This window comes from Rana temporaria, chromosome 1 (assembly GCF_905171775.1).
Source record: "Rana temporaria chromosome 1, aRanTem1.1, whole genome shotgun sequence".
Classification (NCBI taxonomy): Eukaryota; Metazoa; Chordata; class Amphibia; order Anura; family Ranidae; genus Rana; species Rana temporaria.
The window spans coordinates 211782272-211802369 of NC_053489.1; the positions used below are offsets into that span (position 1 = coordinate 211782272).

The 20098-nt window shown below is 42.4% G+C and overlaps 2 protein-coding genes across 2 annotated transcripts in view; both read left to right on the forward strand.

Moving 5' to 3' along the window:
- Window positions 1-20098, forward strand: part of LOC120942505 — a 189993-nt gene that overhangs the window by 19458 nt on the left and 150437 nt on the right. The window lies entirely within an intron of this gene.
- The window catches only part of LOC120936620 (solute carrier family 2, facilitated glucose transporter member 11-like), a 58691-nt gene continuing 55179 nt past the window's right edge, over window positions 16587-20098 (forward strand). The window contains exon 1 of the mRNA XM_040349107.1: window positions 16587-17541. Coding sequence (XP_040205041.1) covers window positions 17518-17541 — 24 coding nt within the window. The 5' untranslated portion in view covers window positions 16587-17517. The remainder of the gene's footprint in view (window positions 17542-20098) is intronic.

Below are 20098 nucleotides of genomic sequence, written 5' to 3' on the forward strand. Positions count from 1 at the left end.
TTTCCTGACCTTCCAGGCTGCATGATCGGATAAGGGTCTGGTATAGATTTGATGGGGGACTGCACGTCTTTTTTTTTTTTTTTACTTTTTTTGATGATTTTATTTATTGCCGGCAATGTTTATTTTTTTACATTCAGCTGTCAGCAGGGAAGCCCACTGACAGCTGATGAGTCATCTGTTGTTAAGGACACAGCAGATAAGGTGACCACGTGTCCCGGATTGCCCGGGACAGTCCCGCATTTTGCAGGTCTGTCTCGGGCACATTCATTCCAGGACAATACAGTGTCCCGGAATGAAACTGACACAGCCACCCCACGGGCCAATCTGATGCCCCCAAAAAAGGCTGCCACATCACTGCTTTACTCACTGACAGTACTTGTCCTGGCCGGGAATGCCTGGAGGAGCACAATCCCCGCCCCCTGCTTGTGATTGGAGAAACATAAATCCCGCCTCTTGTGTCCAATCACTGTGCTGTGATTCGTTACAGCACAAGCTGATTTTTGGGAAGGGAGGTGTCCCTGAATTGTAGTTTGGAAATGTGGTCACCCTAACAGCGGATGGCTTCTCCAGTATAAAAAAAACAAAACGTGCCTGAAAACCACATAGATGTGACCATAGCCTTATGCCCTGTACACACGATCGTTTTTCACGTTGGAAAAAGTCAGATGAGAGCTTTTGGTCGGGAATCCCGACCGTGTTTATGCACCATCAGACTTTTTCCAATGGAAAAACAGCTGGAAAAAGATAGAGAGCAGGTTCTCTATTTTGCCGTCAGGAAAAAATCTGATCAGAATTTCCTATCGTGTATACAAATTCCGACGCGCAAAGCTGTACAGGGCATCAGGATTTGTTCAGATTGTTTGGTTCGTGCAGTAATCTGAACATGCCAAAATACTTCAGAAGTTGAAGCAGCATATGTAAAGAATTAACTGAAGTGTTGCAAAATAATCTTTGCCTTCAGGAAGACTTCTCAGTTTGTTTTTGTGAATGATCTCTTTATTATGTTGCTGAATTACTTATGACCATGCTTTTCCTCTTTCTCTTTATAGGTGGAGTGAGTTGTGTGCTGCCCACAGAACTTTTTATCCAGTCATACAGGCCAGCTGCCTATGCCTTAGCTGGAGGAATACTTTGGGTGGGACTGTTTGTGATAGGCCTGGCATTCCCCTTCATTGAGGTATGATCTTTATTACAATTTTTTACGATACAATTCCCTTAAAGCAAATTTGTTGTTATTTAAAAAAATTAACCACTTAAGGACCGGACCAATATGCTGCCTAAAGACCCAAGGTGTTTTTACAGTTCGGGACTGTGTCGCTTTAACAGACAATTGCGCGGTCGTGCGAAATGGCTCCCAAACAAAATTGGCGTCCTTTTTTCCCCACAAATAGAGCTTTCTTTTGGTGGTATTTGATCACATCTGCGGTTTTTAGTTTTTGCGCTATAAACAAAAATAGAGCGACAATTTTGAAAAAAATGCAATATTTTTTACTTTTTGCTATAATAAATATCCCCCAAAAACATATATAATTTTTTTTTTCCTCAGTTTAGGCCGATACGTATTCTTCTACCTATTTTTGGTAAAAAAAATCGCAATAATCGTTTATCGGTTGGTTCGCGCAAAATTTATAGCGTTTACAAAATAGGGGATAGTTTTATTGCATTTTTTTTAATTTATTTTTTTGCTACTAATGGCGGCGATCAGCGATTTTTTTCGTGACTGCGACATTATGGCGGACACTTCGGACAATTTTGACACATTTTTGGGACCATTGTCATTTTCACAGCAAAAAATGCATTTAAATTGCATTGTTTATTGTGAAAATGACAGTTGCAGTTTGGGAGTTAAACACAGGGGGCGCTGTAACATTTAGGGTTCACCTAGTGTGTGTTTACAACTGTAGGGGGGTGTGGCTGTAGGACTGACATCATCGATCGAGTCTCCCTAATAAAAGGGATCACTCGATCGATGCGCCGCCACAGTGAAGCACGGGGAAGCCGTGTTTACATACGGCTCTCCCCGTTCTTCAGCTCCGGGGAGCGATCGCGATGGGGCGGCTATAAACGAATAAACGAACCCACGTCAAGCAAAGCACGTACCGGTACGTACATGTGCCTGTCCATGCCATTCTGCTGACGTATATGTACATGAGGAGGTCGGCAAGTGGTTAAAGGTAGCATCCCTGAAAAGCAAAATAAGTCTTACCTTAGTGCCGTCCAAACCACCATGCCCTGTTGTATGTAGGAGAGAAAGTAGCGAGGGAAGCTAGCATTCCGGAACTGTTGCAGGCACGTGTCTATACGTGCCGTTGCTTCATTTTTTTTTTTTTTAACAAGAAAAAGAAAGCCCTTGCTTTAGTTTGCCCCAGTGCGCATGTGCCGATGACATCGACACCTGCAGGGGATAGAGGATATTTCCTAAACCGTACTGGTTTGGAAGATATCCTGGGTAGCTACAGGTAAGCCTTATTATAGGCTTACATGTAGCATAAAGTGGTCTGTAAGGGTTTACAACCACTTTACAAATTGGCTACAAGAATCTGAATTTACCTCTCCGGCTGCCCTCTCCCATGATGGCCTCTGTTGACTCGCTCAGTTGGACCCATTGGAATTGGATAACTTCTATCCCCACTAAGCACAGTTCAAGTCCTTCCTACACCTCCCTCTCTATCCCTCTCTTCTTTTGAGATTTACTGTATTCATCCAATTTCTCTGAGTATTTCAGTGATTTATCAGTCTCCTGGTCCAGTATCATGCCTCCTTCAAGACTTCTGTGCCTGGATAACCTAATTTCTCTCCACTGAAATACCATTTATCATTTTTGGTGACTTTGTTAACAGCCCAGCCACATCTCAACTTCTTAACTTGACCCCATCTTTTGACCTTAGAAATTGGTTCACACACCCTTAAAATTGTGTTCTCCCACCTCTGCACTGCTTGCAGCCTCTCCAACACTCCCTTTCCTCTCTTCCTCTCATCAGTTTCATAGTACCCCTGTCTGCTGCTGCTAACCACCTGATAAAACCTTGGCCCTGTCTAGCCCTGACCTGACCATATCTGTCTACAACAGCTCACTTTGATCCTCACTAGACTCCTTTGCTCCTCTCACTACATACAGAATCAGGCCCTAACTATTAAAACATGGCAAACTGACAACACCAGAAACTGTGCTGTTGAGCAACTGTGGCGTAAAATCCCTACAAGAGTTCACCCTATACAAAGCTGCCCTCCTAAACTTCCTGCCTCCGTGCTTCTAAACAAATCTACTTCACTAATACTCCCTCATCTAGTCCTCCTTGGCTCTTCTCTACTTTTAACTCTCCACTTTGCCCCCCCCACACCACCTCCATCCACTAATGCCGCGTACACACGGTCGTTTTTTGTGATGAAATAAAACAACGTTTTTTATCATAAAACAAAACGACGTTTTTCAAACTTCATTTTAAAAAACGACGTTGCCTACACACCATCGTTTTTTTCAAAATGCTCTAGCATAGGGTTGTTACGTTCAGCACGTACGGCGGCACTCTGTTCCATTCAAGCTCGCGTCTTAACTTGCTTCTGAGCATGCGCGGGTTTAAAAACGTTGTTTTAAATGTTGTTTTACCCACACACTATCATTTTAAATGACACAAAAAACGACGTTTTGAAAAACGACATAAAAATTGAAGCATGTTCGATTTTTTTTTGTCGTTTTTCAGAAGACATAAAACTACGTTTTCCCCACACATTTTAAATGACGTTTTAAAAAATGTTGTTTTTTTCCATCACAAAAAACGACCGTGTGTATGCGGCATAACTCACTAATGCCCAGGAGGTAGCCAGTCACTTCAAAACAAAATTGATGCAATTCGTGGGGACATATTCACTGTACAGATATCTTCCCCATTTACCATACCCTGTCTAAACCCACATTCAATACTTTCCTCTTTTGATCTTGTTACTAAACTCTTCTCAGACACCCACCTTGCCACTTGTCCCCTTGACCCTGTTCCCACACAACTACTAGGTTACCCTCTTGCTATATTCTATGCTCTCTCAGTCACATCGTCAATCTCTCTCCCCCTACTGGCACATTCCTTTCACCACTAAAGAATGCACTGGTCACCCCCATACTTAAAAAAACCCTCACTGGACCCCACCAGACTTAACAATCTAAGAACCATCTCCTTGTTCCCATTAACTTCAACATTTCTAGAATGCCTAGTCTACAACAGATTCAACAACCATCTTAACTCCTACCTCCCTGACAACAGCCTTCTTGACACCTTACAGTCTGACTTTCGCTTTCAACACTCCACAGTAACTGTTCTACTACAACACGCTAATGATTTATTAAATGCTAAAACAAATGGGCCATTACCCCATACCTATACTTCTAGACCTTTCTGCTACCTATGATACTGTGAACCACCCACTCCTTTAAAAAAATAAAAAAACACTCCCTTCACCTCCAAGACCCTGCTCTTTCCTGGTTCCTACTAACTGACATATCAGTATGGATGTCACAACACTTCTTCTTGCTAAATCTTTCTAATATTACTCCCCGCCTTTGCCTTCTAATAAAGATCAATAGTACAACTATTATTCCCTCCCCTCATGCTAGGGTACTAGGTGTAATCCTGGACTCTGACTTGTTCTTTAAGCCCCAAATCCAATAACTGTCTAAATCTTCACCTCCGTAACATCTCCCAAATATGCCCTTCTAAGGCCGCGTACACACGGTCGGTCCAAACCGAGGAAAACGGCCTGAAGTCCAGTTTTATCGGTCCAAACCGACCGTGTGTACAGCCCATCGGTCTGTTGTCCTTCGGAAAAAAATTAGAGAACTTGCTTTAAAATCGAACCGATGGACGGCTGACCATCGGTCAAAACCGATGGTTAGTACACAAAAGAATCGGTTCAAAACCCGCGCATGCTCAGAATCAAGTCGACGCATGCTTGGAAGCATTGAACTTTGTTTTTTCAACTTGTCGTGTGTTTTACGTCACCGCGTTCTGACCCGGTCGGTTTTTGAACTGATGGTGTGTACGCACATCAGACCATCGGTCTGCTTCAGCGGTGAACCGATGAAAACGGTCCATCGGACCATTCTCAGATGGATCGACCGTTTGTACGCGGCCTTAATCAATGAAACAAGATACTAGTTCATTCCTTTGGTATCATTTGCCTTGACTATTGTAACTCACTTTTCATAGACCTACCTCTCCCTTTCAGTGTGCCATGAATGTTGCTGCCAGACTCATCTACCTTACCAACTGCTCAGTGTCCACCCCTCTCTGCCAACCTCTCTACTGGCTTCTGATCCCCCCAACGAATAAAATTCAAAACACTAACAACTACAAAGCCGTTTACCACTGTGCCCCAAGCTACAGTACCTATCTTGTCTCAATATACCACCCAAACCATCCTCTCTGCTCCTTCCAAAACCTCCTGCTCTCTAGCTCCCTTGCCTCCTTCTCCCAGGCACGCCGCCAGAACTTCTGCAGAGCCTCTCACTTTCTCTGGAACTCTCTACCTCAATCTGTCCAGGTATCTCTAACTCTGTCCAGCTATCTCCTATCACTGGAAACTCATCTCTTCAGAGAAGCCCGTCTCAACTCTACCAAACAAATTAACTTTTAATTCTTTCATCAGCTCATGTGTCACAGTTATTACCTTTTGTACCACTTGCCCCTCAATATAAGATTGTAAGCTTTCATGAGTAGGACCCTCCTAACCCACTTAAAGTGGGGGTTCACCCTAAAAAAAAAAATTTCTTTATATACCATCCCATCCAGCATACTAGCGTCAGCTACAGTATGTCTTTTTTTTTTTTGCGCTGTACTTACCGTTTAATTGTCCAGTTTCGTTTCAGACTCCGGCGGGGAAATAGGCGTTCCTATGAAGAGGGGAACATGATTGACGTCCAGCTATGGAGCGTCACGTGTTCCGAAAATACCCGAAATAGGACTCGGATATATACAGCGCCTGCGCAGTCAGCTCCTAGTCTGTGCGCAGGCGCCGTATAGCGCCGTGAAGAGCCGAGTCCTACTCTGGCTATTTTCGGAACGCGTGAGGCGCCATAGCCGGACGTCAATCATGTTCCCCTCTTCATAGGAACGCCTACTCCCCGCAGGAGTCTGAAACGGAAGGATTAAACTGTAAGTACAGTGCTGACGCTAGTATGCTGGATGGGATGGTACATAGTTGTTTTTTAGGGTGAACCTCCGCTTTAAACTGTTGGTGCTATATAAATCCTGAATAATAATACTTTTCTGTAATGACAAATGTACTATTATCACATAAACAGGACCAAAGCAAAAATGTAAAAATTGTTCTATAAGAGGTATAAAGGTACAAGACATAAAGTAGTTGAGCTGTGGCTGTGTATTAACATTAAAACGTATCCCTATTATATGTAATCTTGTGGTCCATTCAAATTGAACTCCAGTCAAACCGCTAAAATCACAGTTAATATGTTTACCGTTTTACCTGCTCAATCAAGAATTTGTTATTTTGTGTGTAGTCACATTCAACTGGATTCATTGTTGGAGGTGCTTCATAGCTCATCCAAGCCATACCATCAGTTCTAATTAGGCTGAGACTATTTTTTATTATAATGTAATATGTCATAATTAATTTTATACTTTATATATTTTATCTTTTTTCACAGGAAGCATTGGGGCCTTTTTGCTTCATCTTCTTCCTTGTTTATTGCATGTTTCTGGCTGTATATTCCTTCTGGATTTTTCCAGAAACCAAAGACCAAAGTATGGTGGAGATTCTGGAGTCTTTCCATAAACTCAACTTCAAAGGAGAGAAAGAGAGCAAACATGTCTGTACTAAGCTTTAGATCTGAGTACTGGTCTAGGAAATGTATGCTATGTATACTTCTATTTATGGTTTACCTTCAGGAATATGGATGAAAAAAGAATGCATGGTTGTGTGTAAGGTAGTCACAATTTAATGAGTTAAAACTGCTTGTAGGATTTTAGTAAAAAGAAATCATAATGATTTTTGGTCAATTTTATTTTTATGCTTTTAAACTGTTGATTTCGTTTTTTATCTATAAATACATCTTTATTAAAGTGGTTGTTAACCCAATTGCCATTTATTGATCTGACACACATTACATGCTTCCCTAAGCATTGCAGCGCGTGTCATTGTTTTTTTTTTTTTTTTTTTCAAATACCTTGTAATCTGGTGTTATAAACTCGTTCACGTGTCCCCTCTTCCTTGCTGTGCAGAGCGGAGGGAGTCGAGTAGGAGTGACCCAGATTCCTTCTGACGTATGAAAGATACATCAGAAGAGGAATCTGTGATCTTCCACCCTGTGGCTGTGCCGGTCACATGACTGTAATAAAAAAATCAACATGAAAAAACAAATTAAAATGATCTGTAAACGCAATGGAAACTTGGAAGACAGTACACAAAGCATATCTATGTTGTAAAAACATAAATTTGATTCCTCTAAAAATCTACTTTGTGGGCAAGGCAAAGTTAATATTGATTGACAATTAGTTTCACTTTTGCAGACTTGGGATCATTGCCATTAAAGGGTTAATAAAGGAAAAATTATTTTTTCTTTAAAATAACAAACATGTTATACTTACCTCCACTGTGCAGTTCGTTTTGCACACAGTGGCCCCGATCCACGTCTTCTGGGGTCCCTCGGCGGCTGTCTCTGGTCCTCCCAGCAAGAACTCATCACATTCATGCGAGAGAGCTTGCATGGTGATGAGTCCTTGCGGGCGCTCTCCCATAATACAGCAAGCGACCATAGCCGCTCACTGTATCACTCGGCCCCGCCCCTCGGCGCGGCGCGTCACTGGATGTGATTGACAGCAGTGCCAGCCAATGGATGCGCTGCTCTCAATCCATCCGCTCTAGCCAATCAGCGGCCAGGCTGAGCGGCGAAGAGGATCTCGGGACCGAGCGCGGGACTTTCAAGGGGTCAGGCTCATCGGGCCCGGAGGAGGATCTGACCCGCACAGATAACAGATACCACCTCAGACATTCCATAGAGGGTCCGGAGGGAGAACAAAAATCCCCATGTTTGCTGAGACCACTGTAACGGTGGTCACATAGATAGGGTAAGGAGGCTACATTACCACTTCTGGGTGCCTTCCTGGTGGATGAAGTTTGCTCTATCTTTTAACCTCTCATTTGGGTGCCCACTTGGATTAACCCCATAAGGACTGATTAACTCCATAAGGACTGATTTTTCTGATTTTTTTTCTCATGTTCCTTCATTCATTCAACGCAGTGGGATTTTTCCTTTTTTTCACACATCTTTGTGTCACTTATATTGTTTTTCACTTTAATTTGTTATTGTGAGAATATATTCTCAGCATTCACCTGTCATCACAGTTATATTTAAGATCAATTTATTTTAGATCTTCTTCATTTTTTTGGAGCGCTGTACTGTATATTACACATGTTTTAGAAATGTTGTATCACAAATTTTTGGTACTGGCAGCTAATTTATCACTAATATTTGGTGTGCAATATTCACATTCTTATCTAGCGCAGTGTTTTTCCTTTTAAAAAAAAATGTTTGGAAGTAAACCGGGGTCGCGGGGGGGTGGGGTGGGGGCTACGGGCTGGCATCATCAGATGTTTTTTATACCTTAAAGCATAGATTGCATTAAGGTGAAAAAAACTTTGTTTTTCAGCATGTCTAAAAAACGAAGTTTTCCCAACTTCATCATTAAAACGATGTTGCCTACACACCATCGTTTTAAAAAAATGATCTAGCAGAGCGCGGTGACGTACAACACGTACGATGGCACTTTAAAGGGGAAGTTCCATTCGCCTTCGGGCTGCTTTAGCTGATTCCGTGTTAGTAAAAGACGTTTCACGCTTTTTTGTCTGTTACAGCGTGATGAATGTGCTTACTCCATTATGAACGGTAGAACGAGAACCAGAACGAGCGCTCTCGTCTCATAACTTGCTTCTGAGCATGCGCAGGTTTTTTTCGTCGTTTTAGCCCACACATGATAATTTTTTACAACCCAAAAAACGACATTGTTTAAAATGGCGTTAAAAAATGCAGCATGTTCGGATTTTTTTTTGGTCGTTTTTCAGAACCTGAAAAATGATGTGTAGCCCACACACGATCATTTTAAATGACGTTTTTGAAAAACTTTTTCCATGCTGAAAAATGATCGTGTGTACGCGGCATAACACTGGAGAATGGTTACTAATACTGGAATCTCATGAGACTTTACGAGATTACAGTACAAGAAATTCACAGAAACATGGAGATGTCAGTTTGTTAAGCAGTGATAAATTATTAGACATGTGCATTCGTTTTCGTCCGAATGCTTTTTCGTCCGAATTTCAGGTATTTTCGTTATCGTTTTAACAAACAATAACGAAAGCACAGAACACGAAAACCGAAAGATCTGACATAAACAAATGCTTTATTTTCGTTTTCGTTGCGTTCAAATGTGCCTAACCTTAACTCTATTAGTCCAATATTATTCTACATAAATAGAAAAGATTCGACATTGAGAGAAAAGATTCGACATTATAGAGACATGAAGAAGAGTCGACATAGAGAGAAAAGATTCGACATAGAGAGACATGAAGATTCGACGAAGTAGCTAAAAACATACGATCGCAGCAAGCGGACATTTATGGTGAAATGCTCTGCCCATAGGCTATAGAAGAATTCTAATGTTGGTTGACTAGTAATAATAATTAATAAATATAATTATTAGGATCGGGTTGACCAATTTCCAAGCTTATGGTCTCTGGTTTGGGTTTTTCCCACCCATGTCAGACTTTCTTACTACTAATGTGGGTAAAATGTCACTAATGGTTTCAAAGCTAGAAACCTCGCCACCTAGCGGCCGGCCTAGAATTGTATCCTTAAGATCCGACAGTGTAATTCAATTACACCTGTTGGACCTTAGGGCTAGCTATGCGTAACTGATTCTATGAATCAGTCGCATAGTTAGGACGGGCGGATCACAGAGATACGGCGGCCTATCAGGAGATACGCCGTCGTATCTCTTTTGTGAATCTGGCCCAAAGTCCCCACACTTCATTCAGAGAGATACACCAGGACTCTGTCTGAGGAAAAAATTCACAGCCTGAACCATGGTTAACAAGGGAAATAAGCTCCTCTTGGAGAGCTGGTCCCAGAAAGAGGGATCTAAGTAATATGTCCTGATAGGAGGAGATCATAGCTGCCCTAAATAATAATAATAAGACATTAGATCACCTTATCCCATAGTAGGTCCATAAGAAATGGTGACCATGTTCCTAGGACTAGCTGGTAGTAGAAGGGGTTATCCTGGGATGGTCTACAGGTGTTGTGTTTGCTAGCAGTATAACATGAAGATGAAGACTTCCTTTGTCCCTCAATAGACAAGAAAGAAATTACAATGTAGGTATTTGAAGCAGATTTTATTACCATTCATGAATAGATACTGCATGTATAGGTACCAGCCAGTGTCGGGACAAGGTTATCTAGAGCCCAGGGCGAACATGCCAAATTGCCATCCTAGCACAAATCCCCCATTCTAGCACAAATCCTCTCCCCCCATCTCTCCTCCCAACACAAATCTCCTCAAATCACCACTCCTAGCACACCTCCCCCAATTTCCCCTCCCAACACAAATTCCCTCCCCCCAATCTCCTTGTGGTGCCCCCAAACCTCACATGATACCACAGTGCCCAAGACAGCCGGCCCTCTTGCCCACCCCTTGTCCCTGCCCTGGTACCAGAAATCTATCAACACTGTCCAATGTCGGCTTTTTGCTAGCAAAAAAGCTATACCATGATGAGTGGGAATAATGTTAGTTAAAAAAAAATTGTTGATTCCTCCAACAGACTGTCACTTTCAGCTGTGCAGATTGATACACGGTAAATTAGTACATAATTTACCAAATTACTAAATCCTTGGTGGCACCTTAGTTACCTAAGACAGTGGGGGAGATTTAGCCCCCGTTCACATTGGCGCAATTTGACGTCAAATCGCATGTCAAATTGGAGCCTATTGCCGGCAAAAGGATAGCCCCAATCAATGCAACGCTGCAAAGGCAGCGCCGCACTGATTTTTCAAGAGTAGTTCCTGCACTACTTTTGGCGACTTCGGGGTCGATTTCATAAGACATCTGTGCATGAACCCACACAACCCCCAGAAGTCGGACTGAAAGGTAGCTTTGAAATCGTGCGAGTTCAGATGAACTCAACAATTTCAAAGCTGTGCTCAGTGTGAACGTGGGCTTACTAAAACTGGAGCACTTATTATCTGGTGCAACTGTGCATGGTAGCCAATCATCTTCTAACTTCAGCCTGTTCGATTAAGCTTTGAGAATAAAGCTGGAAGATGATCTCCCCCAGTGTTCTCAAACTATGGTGCACTTTCCTGCAGTTCGCCATAATACTGCAGAGGAGCACGCACCACTATCCTGCTGCTACCTTGTGTGTTTATTTTAACAGGATTGATGTGCGGCTGCCCCCCCCCCAATATTTCTCAACCACCTACCGCAGTAGCCCACCGTCTTTTCCTCATTACACCCTGACACTAAGGCCCTGTACACACGGGCGGATATCCGATGAAAACGGTCCGCCGGACCGTTTCCATCGGATATGTCCACTGGCGGATTTTGATCTGATGGCTGTACACACCATCAGATCAAAATCCCTGTGGAAAACATCCGCGGTGACGTGGCCGCGCCGCGACGATGACGCGGCGACGTGCACGACCCTGGAAGGTAAATACTTCCACGCATGCGTCGAATCATTTCGACGCATGCGAGGGATGGGGATCGGACGGACTTATCCGGTGAGTCTGTACAGACGACCGGATAAGTCCGAAGGAGAGGTTTCCAGCATGCTAAGAAATTTTTATCGGCTGGACAAATGTCCGCTTGAAAATGTCCGCTAGGCCCTACACACGACCGGATCTATCGGCTGGAAATGATCTGCGGATAAATCCCAGCGGACAGATCCGGTCGTGTGTACGGGGCCTTAGCGTGCAATGAAACAAATTATGCCACTGGGTTGTGGGGGCAAGGCTGCATTGCAGCAAGGCAGCATCTTCTAGTCACAGAAAAAGTGTCTGTTTTCTTGTGGGTTCCCTACACTTCACTATTGGGGCTGAATTCTGGAATTTAAAAAAGGTACACTTATGGCCTATACATACGATCCGAATATCGTACAACGGATCGCACGACTTTTTGCGCTTAATAGTCGCAAGTAATATGAAATGGGTTATTAAAGTCACGAAAATTCTCGTACGACAGAAAAAATAAATCGGAAGTGATGTCATGTGTTGTAATGTATTTGTATTGTATTTTCGGACGACAACTATACTGACTAAATGAAAATCGTACGATCTGACATCGTACGAGGAAAATTTTCGTGCTTGTCCGATCGAATAATATCGGATGAACTGTCGTGATCGGCTCTCGAAAGTAGTGTACACACGATCCGAAAATCGTGCGATTCTTCCTCGGACGATCGTTTTCGTCCGATATTCAGGTCGTGTGTACGGGCCATTCGTTTATTTAAATGTATGTATATGAAACAGTAAAATTAGCACAGGGACCGTTTCTGTGTTTCTGGCAATGTCAATACAGTACTGTTTGTGTCAGTTGACTTATTTCTGCTAACCTCAGTATGGTATTGACTGTGTCTGTTAACAAATTTCTGCTTATGTCACTACGATACAGATTGCTTCTGCAGACATGTTTCTAGTTTTGTCAGTATGGTACTAATTGTGTCTGTGGGCAAGTTTTTGATTGTGTTTGCAGAAATGTTTCTGGTTGTGCAGAACAGTCTTTAGAATATGGATTTACACCCATGCGGCGCCATGGAAAAAGTAGGGTGGGGATATGAAAGTTGAACTTCTTCCAAAAAAAGGTACAGTATGCCATAAAAAGCTAGAGAACCAATGACCTAAGCCATTACAGGGCACATCAGTTCACTAATATAGGCCGCCTGCACATAGCTACACACTAGTAGAACAAGATAAACAAACAGTTCTTCATGCTGTACAGGGCTCAGCACCCATGTGAATGAGCCCTTAGATTTTCAAGTATGGTAAAATCTGAAATGGATACAAATAATGAAAGTTGAATGTCATTTTAAAATAAATTGTCTTTTAAAATAATGTTAAAAAACTGTCACATCGTGATCGTACTTATCCTGGAAAAATTGTGCAACCCAGGAATGTATAAAGTAAAGGTACAAAGGCCTCACTGAGCCTACAAAGGTGCCAAACAGACACTGACATTGAGGTTTTATTGCAAAACAAATGTATTTGATTAACATTTAAAATCAGTAAAGACCATTCTTTATAAAAGTCTATGTTGTCCCCTCCATGAAATCAAACCCTGTGTATATGATCAGAACAGGTAATATTGCCTCCAGATGTCTCTTTTCGGAGCAGTATCTCCTTTCTGTGTTACTTTCAGAACTGCACACATGGCGAATCCTGCTGAATTGCCCCTACTGACACCACTTGGCTCAACAAAAGGTGATTGAACAATAGAAGCTGCATGGAATATTGTCAGGCGAATAGTGTCTGCGTCCAGGGGCGGACTGACAACTCATGGGGCCCCCGGGCAATAGAAGAGTATGGGGCCCCTCTGGCTTACAGATGGCCACCACGCCAGGAGGTAGTGCAGAGGCGGGGCAGCTAAAATCTCGGGATATTCACATTAAAAGCATGTCAGTTTCGGACATATCAGGGACAGATCTAAAAAAAACACAGATTTTTACATGCTGTCCCTGGTTTTACTGAGCCTGGCAACCCGGATGGGGCCCCCTAGTGGCATGGGGCCCTCGGGCAGTGCCCGAGTGACTCAATGGTCAGTCCGCCCCTGTCTGCGTCCATTGAGAATGGCTGGGGATATCTGTCAGAATACAATAACCAATAGTGGAAATTCCTTCATCTGTGTTTGGATAGTGGAATGCGCATTTCTTTTGTGCAGCCCGTTCAAGTGTATGGCTCAGCTATTCTTTCTTTTGGTTCTTTTCCAATTCATCTGTTTAAATAGATGAAGTAATTGCCGAGAAGTTTAGATCACTCATAAAGAAGACCTCCTCCTATCCTGACAGGGGTCAGTAGTGTTACCATTGTAAATCTGACACATTGTCCTGTGGTCCATAATCCAGTGATCTATAAAGCCTACACCCCAAGCTCTCCAGCGACTCTTCAACCGACAGATTTCTCCACAAAAGTGCTTGACATTCTTCTAGCACACGCGACAGTGTGAAGTGAGAGTGCTGAATAACAACATGCTCAAGAAATGTACCTACAGATGTGTAAGCAGGTGCAGTCTACTTTCTCCACTACAGGTGGTGCTCAACCACAGCGGCACTGCAGAGGGCGAGGAAGTCAGTAGGAGCCTGGTTCCTACATGGTTTCCTGGATCACAAAGGAGCAGCTCTCCGATTGGATGCTGGCACCCCATGCAACTCTGGTTGCCATCTTGGATCAAGCAAAGCCTATTTAAGTACCTGGCTCCAGGGCTTGGCACGCATAGAGTAGGGACAGGTCACCCATCTGTCAGGGACAGTGCTTAGCATCAGGGAGAGGTTCCTGAGGAGTAGAGAAAGTTCAGGGACACGCCATCCTACTTGAAAGCTTCCCCACTTGGGTACGAACTGCCCAGGCCCCATTCTGCCCCTCGAGACAGACACTGTTGGCACACCTGGGACCTTCTGCTACTACTCTTAGCTGTTACATTCTGTGAGTGCTCCTGGTCGGGTTGCCTTCCCGCAGGGCTTGTTGTATTTTGCCAAATTTCAACTACAATACATTTCTGTTCTCTGCACCTAAACTTTGAGTGTTTTGTGCCCCTGCATCACGCTGCACCTACCCATAGATGCATAACATGACTACCAGAATTTTATGAATTAAAGGCTAAGAACATAATCTTCATCAAGAATTTCAAGACAAGTGGTCCCACTATCATATAATAGTAATAGTAAAAAAAAATGTTAAGATATGCAGTATCTCAGGTCAGGTAACAATATTACAAATGGTTCTTCTAGAAAGAAAAACATGTCATGTACTTGAGATAAACAGAATTTACTAAAAAGTTATAGTTTTTAACACTGACATTTTCCTAACTTGGGCTCCATATAGAAATGGGAAGGCTTCACTCCTCTAATAAAACATCATAGGGAAGTTACTAGTGAAATCTGTACCATGAATCCATAAATGTCTTAAAGCAACCTTGACAGTGACCGTTATCCACAAAATCATTTTTCGGGTTGTAAAAAAATAAGTTTTTTTAAAAATGTCATTTAAAACGATCGTGTGTGGGCTTCAGAGCATTTTTCGGGCTCTGAAAAACGACAAAAAAAAAATTCGAACATGCTCTATTTTTTCACGACGTTTTAAACAATGTCGTTTTTCGGGTTGTAAAAAATGATCGTGTGTGGGCTTTAACGACGTGAAAAACCCGTGCATGCTCAGAAGCAAGCTATGAGACGGGAGCGCTCGTTCTGGTAAAACTACCGTTCATAATGGAGTAAGCACATTCATCACGCTGTAACAGACAGAAAAGCGTGAATCGTATTTTACTAACACGAAATCAGCAAAAGCAGCCCCAAGGGTGGCGTCATCCGCATGGATCTTCCCCTTTATAGTGCCGTCGTATGTCTTGTACGTCACCGTGCTTTGCTAGAGCATTTTTTTTTCACTATCGTGTGTAGGCAACGCCGTTTTAATGATGAAGTTGAAAAAAACATTGTTTTTTATAGAGGCCGAAAAACGTTGTTTTTTACAACCCGAAAAATGATCGTGTGTACGCGGCATAAGCATTGCCCATGAGGCAAATATCTGGACAGACACACTGGGGTTGATTTACTAAAGGCAAATTGACTGTGCACTTTGCAAAGTTTTCACTGTGCACATTTCAGTTGCCCTGAAACATAGTAAATGAGCAGAAGCTCTGCTGACTTTCATCATCCAATCATGTGCAAGCAAAAATACATTTATTTTTTATTTTTCTTGCACATGATTGGGTATTCTTTGCAAAGTGATGCTTTACCTCATTTACTAAACTTTGGAGCAACTGCACTTTGCAAAGTGATCAGTCTGTTTGCCTTTAGTAAATCAACCCCACTGTGTCACAATAAGGTAATATAATTGTTAGATTCACATTAAGGCTTCATTTCCACTGGCGTTTTTACAGCCACTGTTGTTAGGCTTTTTTACAGCTTAAAAACGCCTGTCCATGTTTATTTTGTAAAAAAAAAAAAAAAAATTTGCAGGAGTACATCAAACAGAACAGAAAAGTTTAAGCCTTCTGTTTTCTCAGGCCCCGTACACACGACCAGTTTCCTCGGCAGAATTCAGCTTCCGAGTTTCTGGCTGAATTCTGCCGAGAAACCCGGCCGTGTGTACACTTTCGGCCGAGGAAGCAGACGAGGACCTCGGCGAGGAAATAGAGAACATGTTCTCTATTTCCTCGTTGTTCTATGGGAGAACTCGGCCCGCCGAGGTCCTCGGCGGCTCCAGGACTGAACTGGCCGAGGAACTCGATGTGTTTGGCACGTCGAGTTCCTCGGCCGTGTGTACGGGGCCTCACACATGCATTCAGGTTAGAGTGCCATGCTGGTCTGGCTCTCTCTTACTCATGCTATGGTAGGTCCTACCTTTTATCAGGTACCTGTGGACTCTCAGCCTGATTCCTTTCCTTAGGAAGAACCACAGTCTGGGCAAAACATATTCAAACACAAACAAGGAAGGGCGCACCATCCTAGTTCATTATCCCCTATAGAAAAATGAAAAATGACAGTTGTATAGTACAGACTATAATAAAGTAGTCTACATTAGTTAACCAGGCAGTATAGTATGCAAAAAGTTTATTTAATTTATTAAAAAAGTGATTGAGAAACGTGTGGTACATTATCACCTATACCATTTTTTGATAATCCGCAATAAATTATACTCACAAACCATTTGAAAGGAACAGCATATCAAGCTTTGCTTCTGTAGCATGATTGTACACAACATATACACTGTCCATAACTTGCCTTGTGCCATCAGAGGCAGTTTGGCCCTGCACCTTAAAAAAAAAAATACAGAAAAGGTTTGAATTGGGTTGAAATAGTCAGGTCTTCCAAAACTGATATTTAGATTTTTTTTGTTGGTTCTAGAAATTTTAATCAATGGCTTTATATATCATGCAGAGATTAGCCTCTTCACTTCTCTCTACTCCAATGTGTGTCATCTTAACATTTTTAACCCATTTTGCAGGTGAAGCAAGACCAGCTTATCCTTTTAGATGTGCTTAGCTTTAAAAACATTCTTCAAGCATGTGCATTCCGAGTTTGAAATTTAGACATTTTTTTGTGATTTAGTGTTATGTTCAGGTTCATGTGACAATAATTGCCTAATTGCCTATTGTGCGGTACAGCTTCATGATTGGCTCATATTGTTGGCCGGATATGACCAGTGATTGATCCAAATTAAACAAATGTAGCCTTTGCTCTCTGTGGTGTCCTACGCTGAAGCTCTTAGTACTCATTCACAACCCCTGTTTCACAGAACTATCTGATATGGGTGGGTTTTTCTCTGAACTGGTGAGTACATGCATACCTATAAAATATACAATGTAATGGATATAACAGGAAAACTGCAGGCAAAAAAACTTTTTTCTATTCTATGGCCAACCAATGTGGGCTGGTTCTAATAAAAACCTTTCCAGAGGCATACTATAGACAATCCTGTACAGTTCATTATTTAATAATATGTATTGTATCAGTTTTGTGAATGATGGTTTGTTTTTGTATAATTTGATTTCTTTATATTTCTATATTGTAAAATGTTACTATATTCACATTACCTACACTCTGCAGGATACTGAGCTTCTATGACATTTTCCATTTTCACTAATAAAACGTTTTTGCAGTGATATTTTTCTACTAATGCTCTGGAATATATTGAGCGAGTTGAAAAATTGAAGATAGATAAATAGATATATATGCACTACACAGTTATTAGAGCTGCAATTGCATAAAACTAAAGGAGGAAGTGTTAAAGTTGTCCATAGATACTAGTATTTACTGACAAAACCATATTTCATGTAATGTGACATTTCTAGCCATCATGGATCATTAAATTGTGTGCATTAATGCAAACATTACAGCAAGGAAAGCTCAGTAACTATACCCAAAAAAAATTCAGGACATTTTATTTTTCAAGGTTTTTATTGGTGAACACTGGGTACCCTGAACTGTGAAACTGTAGAACTTGAGGACTGCTGGGTTTCTGGCTGCTTTGTACAAGTTGCAAGCTGTATTGCACAACTGTAGGCTGTAATGTACTTTCATAGCTCCTGGCTGTACTAATTACTATCTGTGTATGGCACACTCCTGGTTGTCTTGCACAACTCCTGACTGCACCAAGCACTGACTTGTAATGTGAATCGCCTCACAGTCACTCCTCCACTGTGTAGCAGGATCGAATACTCAGTCCCAGAATAGTGGAGCTTCCTTAAACTTGACCTCCTGGTTCTTATCCAGACTCTGACCCAGTCTCTCTCTCTTCCCTACTGCCCACCCCTATTGCAGTTATACAACTCAGTTACACAGACCATAACAATTTTAGGGTCCTTTCATGCATGGATGCATGTGGATTCTATGTTCAGCAGGAGTTCCAAGAGCAGATCCCCGGCTGAATTGGAGCAGACTGGAGCAGACATCAGTTTTTAACATCTATGCCAATTTAGTTTTTGTCAGCATTTAGGCAAACATTACAGGCAATACCTGTTATGATTGCCTAGTACAGCCAAATACATACATACCACCAATATGTTAAATATATATATATGCATTAGACCAGGGGTCAGCAATCTGTAGATCGCTATCTCCCAGTAGATCGTAGACAGGTAAGACAAGTATATGCTCAAGGAACTGAATACAAATCATCCCACAGGTTATAAAGAAAAAAAGAAAGGGGGGATGCAATGGTATATATAGATGTCCAACAGGTATGAAAGAAATTTCCACAGACCATAAGGAAGGTGTAGGGATCCACCACTCAGGGCAGCCGTCATATGGGAACAGAAACCATGTTCCAGTACACTGTAAATAGACAAAGGGAGAGGCGCCTCTGGGTGTAGAAGTATAACAAGTTTAATAGCACATAAGGAAAGCAACTCACATTTGAGAGGTAAAAACAGGCATGTAGTTTGTCCCAGCACAGTGGGGGGGAGAAGGTTTCATCAGTGGACGGACCAGTACTGGATGGGAAGCCCTGTATGTTCTCGTTTGCCGCTTACTGCTGCTCCACTGTAGTGTGGGCCAGCCGCGGTGGAGAGGAGCTCAGAAAGAGGCCTGTGATGCTGATGGAATGCAGGACGAGGATGGATGACGTCACTGGTATGCGCCATGTTTGCTGAGCATGCGCACTCTTTACCGCGGCCGGTGTCTTGTCACATTCGGCTCCCCAATCGCAGATTGCTCCGAAAGTGACGCTCCGTCATCGCCATCTTGCTACACCCCACACTCCTGCACAGTAATGATAATGTGTGAAGGGGCAAGAGGACACCTTGTTATACCCACAGGAGTTTTAGATTTCACAGTTCTTTTCAACACAAAACGGAGCTTATATGCTTAAATACAGTATTTGTAAATCCGACTTAAATGTGAAAATCAGAGGTGTTCTGTCACATTAGCAACCATGTAAGGTCAGCATGTTTGCTGCTGCTTTTAAAATTTAACATCTAAACAGTCCGTCGGATTTCCAAATACTGTATTTAAGTATATAAGCTTTGTTTTGTGTTGAAAATAACTGTGAAATCTAAAACTCCGGTGGGTGTAACAAGATGTCCGCTTGCCCCTTCATACTCTATCATACTCTATCATTACTGTGCATGAGTGTGGGGTGTAGCAAGATGGCGGAGACAGAATGTCACTTCCGGAGCAATCTGTGATGGGGAGCCGAATGTGACGAGACACCGGCCCACACTACAGCTGAGCAGCAGTGAACAAGAAGAAACAGCGCTTCCCATCCAGGACTGGACCGTCTACTGATGACACCTTCTCCCCCCCCCCCCCCCCCCACTGTGCTGGGACAATTTACATGCCTGTTTTTACCTCTAAAATGTGAATTGCTTACCTTATGTGCTATTAAACT